Source organism: Zalophus californianus, chromosome 14 (genome assembly GCF_009762305.2).
Source record: "Zalophus californianus isolate mZalCal1 chromosome 14, mZalCal1.pri.v2, whole genome shotgun sequence".
NCBI classification, from domain to species: Eukaryota; Metazoa; Chordata; class Mammalia; order Carnivora; family Otariidae; genus Zalophus; species Zalophus californianus.
The window spans coordinates 37,913,775-37,927,523 of record NC_045608.1 but is presented as its reverse complement, the minus strand read 5'-3'; the positions used below and the strand labels follow the sequence as shown (position 1 = coordinate 37,927,523).

General features: G+C 39.8%; 1 protein-coding gene across 6 annotated transcripts in view; it reads right to left on the bottom strand.

Annotated features, from left to right (window-relative positions):
• Nucleotides 1-13,749, bottom strand: part of L3MBTL4 (L3MBTL histone methyl-lysine binding protein 4) — a 501,743-nt gene that overhangs the window by 262,079 nt on the left and 225,915 nt on the right. For all 6 annotated transcript variants that reach the window (XM_027577144.1, XM_027577148.1, XM_027577147.2 and 3 more), the window contains exons 11-12: nt 13,319-13,404; nt 11,156-11,266 (exon numbers count right to left, since the gene is read on the bottom strand). In XM_027577144.1, coding sequence (XP_027432945.1) covers nt 11,156-11,266; nt 13,319-13,404 — 197 coding nt within the window. The remainder of the gene's footprint in view (nt 1-11,155; nt 11,267-13,318; nt 13,405-13,749) is intronic.

The following is a 13,749-nucleotide window of genomic DNA, read 5'->3' as shown; positions in this document are numbered from 1 at the left end:
CAAGCACGGCAGGGGAGGCCCAGATTCTCCATTTCTAACATTCTTCCAAGGTGATGGTGGATCTGTACTCTGCCATTATGGGAAATGCCCCCCCTCCCCCATACTAAACTCTCAAAATGCCACACCCAGTTCTGCCCTGAAACCAGGATGTGGAATCTTGCCTAAATACTTTCAGCTGTTCCTGTTTCCACTCTGTGCCTGGCCTGCATACCAGATCGTCCACCTGTTCACTGGGGCTGTCATCCCGCCCAACCTGTACCTCTGAACCCCGTCTTTGGTTCAACTTTGATTCATTCCCTGTTGGTTCAACAGCCCTGGAACACAAACCCATCCTCTGAGTTTACAGGATCTACATATCCCTTCCTTTTCCATCAACAGGACCCCTTTGGGATGGGGAAGACCATCCCTGTGAATGCGACCTGGTCCCATTGTTTCCATGGCTAATCATTGGTTTTGCCAAGGAAGCAAGGACACATACACCTGGGTGAAGTCCTGGGACAGAAGGTGCTGGGAACAAGCCCCTAAGAAGTAGTAGTAGAAAAAGAAGACCCATAGCAACTGCTTGAGCTGCAGACCCCTGTGGCCTGTTTCCCACAGCTGAGCTCTGAGGGCTCCTACAACTATGCAACTTCCTGTGATTCCTCTGCTCACAGGCCCAAACACAGATCACGTATAGACGACCTGCCCAAGTGGCTTCCAGTTTAAGAAAGGAAGAAATGTGTATATACATGCATGCACACACACACACACACACACATTAAGACAGATTAAATTTGAAATCTCCTTTGTCGCTACATGATAGTAAATAAAGGCATTTGGTGTTTGAAAATGCAAATAAAACAAGGCATGTTATATACTTTTTCTAAGAGAAGAAAAACTGTTCTCCTGGAGAAGCCATCTGCCCCACAGCATCTTTGCTCAGGCTTGCTGCATTTACAATGGGCTTTTGCAGCACTTGATGGCTTGTGCCACACCCCCCATACTGAACTGTGATTGAACCGACCTTCCCCACCAGCTGGTGACGGCAAGTTCCAAGTCTCAACACCATCCCAGGGCCTAGAGCTCCTGGAAAGGTCTCTTCAGTTAAGTAAAAGCTCTTGATTTTATAGTAGGCCTCATCCCTTCTTCCTCTTTTTAAAGAGCAGTTAATTTTGCCCAATACCACTAAAGTAGGCAGAATAATGGTTGCTGAAGATGTCTACATCCTAAGCCCGGAAACCCATGAAGGCGTTACCTTACATGGCAAGAGGAAATCAGCAGGTGGAATCTTGAGATAGGGGAGATTATCCTGGATGGTCCGGTGGGCCCAAGGCAAACACAACTGTCCTGATTGGTGGGAGGCAGGAATATCAGAGAGAGGTTTGAAGATGCTATGCTGCTGGCTTCGAGTATGGAGAAAGAATCAAGGAGCGGAGGTGGGCCCTAAAAACTGGAAAAGGCAAGGAAAAGGATTCTCCCCCCAAGTTTCCAAGAGGAATCCCTGCTGAAATCTTGGTTTGAGCCTAGGGACACCTCTGACCTAGAGAAATATAATGCATTTCTGTCACTTTAGACCACTAAGTTAGTGGTAATTTATTACATGGCCAGTGGGAAAACAGTACAGCTCCATTTTGGAACTAAATTAATGTAAGAATCTACTTGTTCTCTTCTCAGAGAAGCAGCTCAGTCTCCTGTGTCTACCGTCTTTTCTCATATCATGAGAAATGACACGGATTTAAGAACAAGGAGGGAAGATGCATTCACCATCTTGCCTAGTCACTTTATTCTGGGGTGTTTTTGCTCATTTACTTATTTTTGATAGATATTCTTTCAGTGGTAAAAATAGAGTGCTTATAAAGGAAGATGTGAGAAAAAGAGATGATATTCAGCATAATTAGCTACGTATCAGTGCACGTGGAATGTTAAAGCTGCCACTGGTCAGAAATAGTACACTTCTGTTCAAGAAAACAACAGAAAGTGTGCATGTCTCCTTCAAAGCCAAAACGAATCCAACAGACTCTTTTATTTGCTCTGAAGGAAGACAGTGAGTCCACACTGCATGCTCTCACTGAACGTCTGGGAAACAAGAGGCTTCGTTATCACAGCAGGGAAGGAGGCTCAGACTTTGTGAGTAAATATAAAGCACTGAATAAAGTGACACAGTACAGAGAATGGGGGAACCTTTCTTAAGAATCGTTAGTCTTAAATAAGATCCTTACTAAAAAGCCCAGTAACCCTTGAAACACAAATCTAATCCAGCATTTGTATCCACAAGTATGTGCGTTTTGCAGCAGGGCAATCCGTGGCATCCCTCAGACACTCAAAGAAATGCATAATCCTAAAATAAGAGTTAAGAACAACTAGTGCTACAACATCATCATCTTTTATTTAAGAAATTTCTACACAGACAGTGTTCTGCACAGAAAACTGTGAAATGTTCTATTTCTATTCTATCCAGCTTATGACTAAGCTGATGCCTCCAGCCAAATAATCACATGTCAGGATCTCATTAGATCTCGCAGGTCAGGCTGTTAAGAAGGGGGCTGGGTGAGGGATTCCCTAAGTTGCTCCAGCAATGACTCCTGAGTGGGACGTCCAATTCACCACCAAAGCGGTTCTTCCCTGCTGTGCTGTTGGGTATACGGTTCGGTTCTGCATATGCTGACTTTAATAAAAACATTGAAGTTAAGTCTCTACTTACAGTTCTTGGAGAATACAATTCTAGCGACAGGGAAGCATGCTCTGTGAAGTATTATACATCATTTTGGTAGCTTGACTACATTCACACTGAAAATCAAATGAATGGATGGTAACCAACTGATACTAAAAGAAATATGTTTAAGTCTAGAAGCTGCTGATTATAAGGTAGGCCTCATCTCTTCTACCTCTTTCTACTGAATATCTAAAACTAGATTGGAAAACAAACATAGATGTGGATTGCTCAAAAATATTTTTTTTTAAGATTTTATTTGAGAGAGCGAATGAGAGAGAGAGAGCACATGAGAGGGAGGAGGGTCAGAGGGAGAAGCAGACTCCCCGCGGGGCAGGGAGTCCGATGCGGGTCTCGATCCTGGGACTCCAGGATCATGACCTGAGCTGAAGGCAGTCGCTCAACCAACTGAGCCACCCAAGCGCCCGCTCAAAAATATTTTTAAGAAAATAAGGTAAGAATACAAAACTGCTTGTACTAAAAGCACCAACTTAGTAAGTTCATCTCATAGTTGAATAAGTCTGCTTTATCTATTAAGGCAGGAGTTGGCAAATTATAACCCACAGGCCAAACAGGGCCCATCACCTGATTTTGTGCACCCCATAAGCTAAAAAATGGTTTTTACGTTTTTTAAAAACTTTATTTATTTGAGAGAGACAGACAGAGACAGAGAGAGAAGGCATGAGCAGAAAGAGGGAGAAGCAGACTTCCTGCTAAGCAGGGATCAATCCCAGGACCCTGAGATCATGAATTGAGCTGAAGGCAGACGTTTAACTGACTGAGCCACCAAAGCGCCCCAGTTTTTACATTTTTTAATGACTGAAAAAAAATCAAAAGAATATTTCATGACATGTGAAAATTATATAAAATTCCTATTTCAGTGTCCACAGAGGTTTACAGGAACACAGCCGCACTCATCCGCTTACCTATTGTTTATGACTGCTTTTGTGCTAAACCACAGAACCAAGCAGCTGTGGCAGGGACCACAAGGCCCATAAAGGCTGAAATAGTTACTTGCTGTTCCTTTACAGGAAAAGATGCTGCCCTGCAGGTTCGGAGCTCCGGCTGTAGTTGGACGGCCTGGCGTTAAGTGGCTTAAGCTGTGTGTGCTTGTCTCTCCGCCTGTCTCTCCCTTACAGGGCTGCCGTGTGGATTCAGAAAATAAGAAAATGTGAAGCATATAAACAGCAGCCTGTGGGCCCCACGCTGAGTTAGCCAGCACTCATATTATTATTGCTGCTCTTGTTACCATAATTATACTAAAGCACCTTTACTGGGGAGGGCATTCTCTCTGCCTAAACCTTTCTGGAAATCAGGGTTGACACTAATTTATAGTCTCCCCTACTCTTAAAAAATATCTTTTCACTAAGTGGTCATAATATTTTTGAAATTTGTCCCCGTCTCCTTCTCAAATGAAGACAGTCATCAATCACTGTGGCACTGTAATGGGCATTAATTAGAAGTTTAGCTCAAAGGACAGTCATTTTTAATGTTAGGATCTTGTTCTGTCCTCATATTTCAAAACCAATTTCAAAAATGCATCCCAGCTAGAGACAGTGGCAAGAGAGATGATACATTCCAATTCTGCTCCCTTTTTGACAGATAATTAAACTAGGACTCATAGGGGTCAAGCAACTTTCTCGAAGCACAGGAAACCCTTAATTAAAATGAACATTCACTGACTTATATTTGGACTTTTGCTTTGCACTAATCCCCCTGCAGGTTTTTTTCAAACAAAAGCTTTGAACTTATTGGCCTGACCGAAAATTCAAAATAGTTTCTAGTCACACAAGACAAGACAACTTACCATGACAATTTCTCTTGGTCATGATGCTCTTATTTCATTTAGAAATGCCACAAATACATCCAGTTAATGCATTAAATATGAAAAGACTTGCTGAAGACACTCAATTTATTAATGATTCAGGAGAACTTCTTAAAGCATCTATTTGGAATTCATTTAAATTCATTTCACAGCTTAGCTGTGGTTCCCACAGGGCAAATATTTATCAAATATTTCTGTTTTAAGTCCTCCCTTTACATTTATTTGTAGAAGAATACATTTTTTTCCCAAATAAAGGCTAAACTTCCTAAAAGCATCCATCTGTCTATTGTAATTTAATGTGCACTTCCTGATAAGGTGACAGTAATGGGCTTTCAGATATAACAGAGTACACTGTGCAACCAAACAAAAGAATAATTATTAAACATAATAGCTGGCTATAAATTGAACACATTACACACTGAGTACATCATAAATATTTATTAGAGTAACCATGGTAATTAATAAACACAGTAATCAACACAAGGGGAAACGGCATCTGAAAACCCTGCCAAGGCAAGTAAAGCTTCGTAACTCAGCTACCGGTGAACCATACACGACCAACTTAAAATTTTCAGTATGAAGATAAGAATATCTGGCTTGACTAGTACCAGTGGACTTAAGAGAGCAAGGGTGGAGAATATCTTGAATCAGGCTGCCACTGCCCCGTGCCACCGACACCGACAACTGACGGTCTCTAGTTCCCATGGCTCAGCTACAGGGCTATACCTGAAATGAGAGCATTGGCTTCGGAGTTAGAAACATCTACGTTTGCACCCAGTTCTTCCACCTCTGACTGGGAAACCTGGCTCCAATTACTTAAAGTCTCCATGCCAACTGTAAAGAAGAAATAACATGTCCATGTAAGAGTTTTGTGTAACTAGACTCACCGCGGTGATCCTTTTGCAGTGTGAACAAACAGCAAATCGCTATGTTGTACACCTGAGACTAATACAGTGTCTCATGTCAGTTAGACCTCGATAAAAGCAGAAGTTTAAAAAAGAGCTGTTGTGGAGATAAAGGTACAATACGTCATATACTTAGCTGAACATCTGGAACAAAGTCCATGTTCAGTAACTGGGTCTTCTTACTCTACTGAGAGTACTTCTGTGACTTCTTAGCCTGACATCACACCTACTGCTCTTACTTCCACTATCACAACCACTAGGAAGTCACTGGATACCACTCCTTTTAGCCAACGTATTATTAGCAGTCACATGTCAACTGCAATAATTCAGATTTTCGTATCTACACACATACGCCCACTAGGCTAGCTAAAATTAAAGAAATAAATAAAAACAGATGATAACAGATGTTGGTAAGGATGTAGAGAGACTAAAACCTTCATATACTGCTGGTGAGAATGTAAAATGGGGCAGTCACTACGGGAAACATTTTACGTCAGAGTTACCATATGACCCAGCAATTCTACTCCTAGAGACATAGCCGAGAGAAATGAAAACATATGTCCACACAAAAACATACACAGATGTTCACAGCAGCATTATTCAATATAACCAAAAACTGGAAACAACTCAAATGTCTATCAATGATGAATGGATTAAGAAGATGTGGTAGACCCACATAATGGAATACTATTCAGAAATAAAAAAATAGTGAAGTATTGATACATGCTACAAGATGGATGAACCTTCAAAACATTATGCTAAGTGAAAGAAGCCAGGTACAAAAGATCACATATTACATGATTCCATTAATATGAAATGTTCAGAATAGGCAAATCCATAGAGACAGAAAGTTGATTAGTGATTTTCAGGGGCTGGGAGGAAGTATAGACTAAGGAGTCATTGCTAGGGGGTGTGAACTTTCTTTTTGGGGGGATGACAACGTTCTAAATTTAAATAGTGGTAATGGTTGCACAGCTCTGGGGATATATTTGAAACCAGTGAATTTTATGGTGTGTGAATTATATTTCAAAAAAGCTGCTTTAAAAATAGAATTAATCAAGCACATAAAGGAACTACATATCTGGGGAGTGGCAGAAAGGAAAAACGTTAGTCTTCCGGCTCTACCGCACTCTGCCAGGGAATGCCAGCACTACCACACGAACCTCCTGGGAGGACAGGTGATGGGGGCCCAGCACAAAGGACAAAGTAGGATGGGTGAGGAGTGAACTCCGTCCCCACCCCCCACCTCCGCTCTCCCCTTATGAAGTGGGATATTTATGATAACAAGTAGAACGTAAGAGGAGGAGTAGGAAGATTATAAGCTCTAGAGTTGAAAACTTGTGTTTAAAAGCTGGGGTGTAAACCCAGTTCCCCACATTCTAACTTGTGACCTTGGACCAATTACTTAACATCCCTCAGCTTCCTCATCTATAAAATGAGTTTAATAATCCCACCTCCTGTCCCACGGTTGCTGTAAGGATATCCTAATGCACACGAAGCCCTTACAAGAGTGTCATCTGATACAAACTGCTATTGTCGTCATTACCACCATCACTGGTATTGTTCTTTTGGTTCAACAGGCCGACTCTACTCTCAACAGTCAGACAAGGGGATGCAGCACAATCACACATGTGCACATGAGCCCTCCCAGGGAAAGTCCAATCAAACTCACCTGGGAGCATGGGCTTGCCCCTCCCCCACCTACCGATGACAATTACTCTCATAAAGGCGACTAAGGAAGGCAGCACTGGCTGATAACAGCGGCAACCACTGAAGGGCTAGAGTCAGGCACATTTTCGGGTGTGCTACATATGCTACTTCACTGAAAGTTCACAACCAACCACGTCACTTTACAGATAAAGGAAAGTGCAAATACACTGAGTAACCACCAAGTTAATAACACAGTTAAAGAAGTCAGAGCTGAAAGTCCAACCCGCATCAGTGCAGCCCATGTCACTTTCCAGTACCTTAGGCTGAATTGGATTTCCAATGGAAGAGTAATTAGGAGAGGAATGAAGAATGAGGGAAGAGTACTTTTGGACTAACACAATTATTTCACACACTCAAGTAACAGGATGCCAGACAATATGCAATGCCATTCGCTCCTTCACACATACATTAAGCACCCATTATGTGCCAATGTCAATGATAAAAACAATCTTGGAACGATATGGACTTTAAAAGAGAAAATTACAAAAAATAAAAATAATAAGAGAAAACTATAGAAGAATATGGTCAGCACATTAGTAAACAGAGGAATGTGCTGGACAACGAGGAGATCAGGGAAGTGTCAACTGCATTCTCAATTGCAGAGACAGTCCCACCCACTGCCTTCAACTTCCTTAAACAAGAATTCAAAGGAAAACACCTGACGCTCATTTTCAATGCCTTTTTCTCCTCTGGAACCCTGATGAATGGAATTTGAAACCATACTTCTGAATCTTCTCTATGATTTCTTTTTTTTTTTTAAGATTTTATTTATTTATTTGAGAGAGAGAGAATGAGAGATAGAGAGCACAAGAGGGAAGAGGGTCAGAGGGATAAGCAGACTCCCTGCTGAGCAGGGAGTCCGATGTGGGACTTGATCCCAAGACTCCAGGATCATGACCTGAGCCGAAGGCAGTCCCTTAACCAACTGAGCCACCCAGGCGCCCCTCTATGATTTGTTTCTATTCAGAAAACTGCGAGCCCACAATCTTTCCCCCTGTACCTCATGGGACAAGCATGTACCCAACTGCAGGACTGACTAAGGGAGGGTGCGGAATAGAGGGTCCATGGCAGAAGGGTCCATCCCAAGAATGGGTTGCAAGAGGGCAGAGGCTGTTTGTTGCAAAGTGCGCCACAAGCCCTAAGACATTTATATCCATTCCAGGATTGATACATTCTGACAGACTGAGTGGTATGGGGAAGCAATTCATTTCACATTTTATAAAGCACATTTCGCAGGGTAGAGAGCGTCAGCTGCATAAACACATCTTAATTTAGTCCTAAAATCCTAACAGGATTTCCATTGTGCTTACAACCACAGGGGAAACACTTAAGGTTCTAATCCTGTCAAGGGGACCAAGCACTTTTCAACGCTTTCCCTGTAGTAAAGGACAAGGCAATTACCATGAAAGAGAAGGAATAAGAAGATACATGAAATATTTCTTTGGAAGGATAAGCTAAATTCTCAGAGATTTAAAAGGATCAATGTTGAGATGGTAAATAAAAAATACACTAAATTCACTTTAGGAACTAAAGCTTCTCAAATATTTTAAGGTAATGTGTTAACACAATATGATCATATAAATAAGGTGGCAAATACATTCAACAGATAACACAGTATGTATCTTTTTCTTTTAAAGATTTTATTTATTTGAGAGAGAGAGAGCACATGAGAGGGGGGAGGGTCAGAGGGAGAAGCAGACTCCCTGCTGAGCAGGGAGCCCGATGCGGGACTCGATCTCAGGACTCCAGGATCATGATCTGAGCCGAAGGCAGACGCTTAACCAACTGAGCCACCCAGGCGCCCTTTATTTGACAGAGAGAGACAGCAAGAGAGGGAACACAAGCGGGGGGAGTGGGAGAGGGAGAAGCAGGCTTCCTGCTGAGCAGGGAACCCAACATGGGATTGGATCCCAGGACCCTGGGATCATGACCTGAGCCGAAGGCAGACACTTAACGACTGAGCCACCCAGGTGCCCAACACAGTATGCATCTTATGAATCACAAGAAAATAAACTGTCAGTTAAAATTCTAAGTAAGATTTGATGGACTATTCAGATTGAATTTTTCCTATAAATGCAGTAATTTTATAATGAAAGTTAAGCGAGAATTCAGAGAAAAAAAACCTGAGGCTCATTTTCAATGACAAAATATTCCTGAATTTGGGGGTGCCTGGATGGCTCAGTTGGTTCAGCTTCCGACTCTGGGTCTCTCAGCTCAGGTCATGATCTCAGGGTTGTGGGATCAAGCCCCTTGTGGAGCTTCACTGCTCAGCGTGGAGTCTGCTTGGGATTCTTTCCTCTTCCTCTCCCTTCCTGTCTCGCACTCTCTCTCTCTCTCTCTCAAATAAATAAGTAAAATCTTTAAGAAAATATCCCTGAATTTATAAAGTAATTATGATGTTCAGAAGTCATTTCCAGAGTAAGTGCTGTAAGAGTAAGCAATAGTGGGGTTCAGAATATCTTTTGAAAACTTGGTATCTGGGCTATACCCTTGGACCAAATCTGGCCAACCCCCTGTTTTTGTACAGAGTTAAGAGTGGTTTTCATAATATCAAAATACTAAAAACAAATAAAAGAATATTACATGACATATGAGTATCATATAAAATCAAGTTCTGGTGTCCATAAATAAATTTTTATTGGAAGAAAGCCAAGCCTATTTGTTTATATAATGTGTATGGCTGCTTTCGTGCTCCAAGAGTGGAGCTGAGTAGTTGGGCAGAGACCTTACGGCCTGCACGGTTAAAGCTATCTACCCTCTGTTCTTCACAGAAAAAGTTTGCTGGCTCCTGATCTAGATTCACGATGTTTGTTTATATAGAATAACTCCAGATAGATTCTAGTTAAACTTGTGGAAAAGCAACCATATACTTTATATGTATTTGCAACATAGAGGAAGAGACACAACTTGTATTATAAAATTATGTGCTATGAAAAAATTATTTTGAAATGTTGCGGGATTATTTTGTAGGGTAATGGGCTTTCTTTTCTAGATAGTCATAGGAAGTAAGAAAAATAAAAGTGCTTGAAAACAAAAAAAAGAGTAAGCAATAGTTACAAATAGGTAAGAATTTAAGCAATATGCTTAAAATTCAATATAAAATAAAACATTAAAAACAAGATATGTGAGAGAAAATACCCATGTTGTATTAGTCCTGAATAGTGCTCAGCATAATTGTTTTCATCTGTCAGAAGAATAAAAGATATTGCTAATTCTTGATAATCTATGGTAAAATGCTCATCTAAATTTTACTAAAATATCTGTACTAATTATTCTTCATTAGGTGAAATAGAAATTGTTTTCAAATTTGACATATAGCAAATAAGATTTATTTTAAATCATACAAACTACATATCAAACTTAAAGGCCTCTTTCTTGATAGTGCCTATTAAAAGTACTTGACTTGAATCTTTTTATCAGTATGAAATAAACTGTGTTTGGGTGGAAAATAATTTCGAACTGTCATATGCTGTAGATCGAATACCACAATGTTTAGCTCTCTATTAAAAAAATTAAAAGCTTCCATTTTAAGATGTGTGCATTAAAAAAAAATAGATTTCACAATAAGGACAGTATAGAAATCCGTTCATCAAATATTTACTTCAAAATCTAAATTTTTGTTTTAGCTACAGTGACTAACAACCTTTTGTTCATTTTCTTTGATCTAACAAAGAATGGTAGAAAACCAAGACTTACTTGTTCTTGTTAAGGTGTTTAATGACTATTTCAAAAAAAAAAAGCTGATAATAGCAATAAAAGGAAGCTTAAAAAAAAAGAAAAAATGTATAAACTCTAAACAGCGAACCCAAACAGGAACATGTTAGAATCCCTCTTGAAATCAGTTGTGTCTAATCTACAGATTCCCCATGTCAGGTGCGCCTCAGCCGGCCATCTCTGTACCCAGGACCTGGGACTAGGAATGGTGTCCAAGGAAGTTTGCTCCTTCCCACTGTGCCAAGAAATCAGAGCTTCGCAGGAGGGGCGGGGACGCGCCAAGACAGCAGTGCACTCCTCGGAAGCGCGTACCTTTACCCTCTGGTCATCCACATCGATGACCGTAGCCACGCGAATGAGCCTGGGGTTCCGTCTGTCCACCGCTTCAAGTCTCATGCTCGGCAGAAAACCATGGGGCGTCCGCTGAAAGGTCACAAGAGCACAAGTCAAAACCCAACAGCAAAACCCAACTGAGCAGACAAGACACGCCATGTTTTCTAAAGTGCAATTGTTCTGACTTTGCATTCAGACCCTGCAATTGGAATTCAGGTTGAAGGGCCCTAAGGCTTATGCATATTATTTTATCCAGTTTTATTAAAACCTGTGAGAGGAGAAAGAATTTTTTGGTCATTTTCAAGATAGCTAAAAAGAGATTAAATCATAAATTTGTTAATGATCACAAGATTCAGAAAAGGTTCTAATTTATTAACAGTTTATTTATTTGTTTAGATTTTTTTCTGAAATTAACTCTATAAATTAAGAAACTGTTGACTATTCTCACTGCCCAGTTTTGGAATTTATGACCCAGAAGACAAAATTATTTACTAAATAATAAGAAAGGATAAACATAATCCTTTATAAATCTAAATTTTAAAATAGATAAAAGCTGCATGACTATTACAGGTAACTGTTCTAAAATCATACCACAATGTAATTTAAAGCCATAACCTGTGCTTTTGTAACATAAGCATGTTAAAAACTATATTAATTAAGCTTTCTTCCAACTCTTAAAATGCTAGGAACCAGGAGTCTATAATGATGGACCTTCAGAAAACACTAAAAAATACTGAATGGGAAAAAATACACTGGGACTTACCAAATCACTGGCACCAAAGAAATTTAAAAACCAAAAATCAAAGTTAAAAGACAACTCCAACAGTGTTCACAGGTTGGCAAAAAGTTTCACTTTGAAAGCTATTACACATAAAAGTATTCAATTGACCTTATTGAAAATGAAAGTGTATTGAATTCCTCAAGTCTAGAAATGGCAATAGGAAAATAAAACCTTCATGATATGTGAGTAATAAACAGTTACCTCGTTTGTTTCTCTCCAGCTTTTGTGGAAGCATATTTTCTCCAAAATGCATTACTACATCTACTAAATGGAATACACAGACTATAATTAGGTCTTTGATGCTTGAAATTCTTTCTGCTCTCCCCAAGGTGACTGTCTTGATAACAAAGGCAACAGTTTCATATTGCAGATGCCAAAGATACATAGTTTGAGGTGAATCCATAATAACCCCATGTCAGAGCCTGGACGTTGCATTTTTAACTAAATCAGAGTTTTATTTTCTTGTAATTTTCTTCTTGGAAAAGTAAAATGAGCTTTGACAGAAAGCAAAAGAGAAAAAGATAATACAAGAAGCTGGTATTCTGCTTATTGAGTTTCTGCAATTCTTAAAGTCCTTTCAAGCACTCTAGGACTTCTAGCCTTCTTAATTTGATTACACTTATTTTCCAAATCCAGCCTACTCTATAATCAATTTTTTAAAAAAAATGAAATAGCATTTTGTTTCAAATCCCTTGTGATCCCTAGAAAACTTTTTATAAATGAGATCATATGTGGAAGCTCACTATATAAAATTCTGATTAAAGATGAGTCAGGAAGCCCAGAGCACACAATTTGAAAACTGCTTTAGACATAAATATCTCTAATTATACTATCAATGCACTGTCTTTTACCAAATAATTCATGCTTGGTGCAACCCTGCAATAAATGTATAAGGACAAATGTGAACTTAAAAGTTGGTGTTCTAACAAATGCTAAAAGCAATGTTTCCCTCAAAATGGATAAAAGCGGAGCACACACAGGCTACATACAATTCGCCTATCTTATTATGGCATCATGGACATTCAAACAGTCCCAAGACTGTGAAAGTGCAGAGTTCCCACTTGATGGACAAATACAAGCAGAAATGAAGGACTCCACCATCATCTGAGGTTGATGAGGTGCCTTCAACTGCACGAGGGTGGTCTACTGGGCTTTTCAAGTAGGGAAACCATCATTACTTTTATGTAGAGGAACAATAGTAAGTGAATCACCTCCTTTGTGGCTTTAACTGAAAACAAGGCAGATTGGTTATGAAAATAACATTTGACTTTAAGAAGAAAAATCTAGAATAATTTAAACTGTCAAATGAAGTCAACATGTACATTGCTTAAAGGTGAGAGTGTATTCAGATACAAACGTACCATTTTAAAAACTTTGGCAGGAACAGCATTAGTTTGAGTGGCTTCCAGATATTCTGTCCAGGAAAAATTTTCTGGATTAGGATAACCTGAAAATATATATATACATATCAAAAGATTATTCATTGACATTTTGATTCCCAGGGACTCTAAGTCATCTGACCTACTATTAACTGAATGCTATTTAATAGCCCCTATGCTAAGAACCTCAGTACATTACCTAACTTGTCTATTTTAACCTCTGAGAGGGCTCTTTCATTCCCACTAAGGCAAGAGAGCACTCATTCATTGGATCATATTCATTCCCTCAACAAGGCCAAGGTCAAATGGTGTTGTGCATACTTGGCAGAGCCAGGTTACACCCAGAAGGCCTCCTTAGAAGTTTGAAAAAAACTGAAAATCATTGTCTGACCTCAGACAATGAACTGGTAATC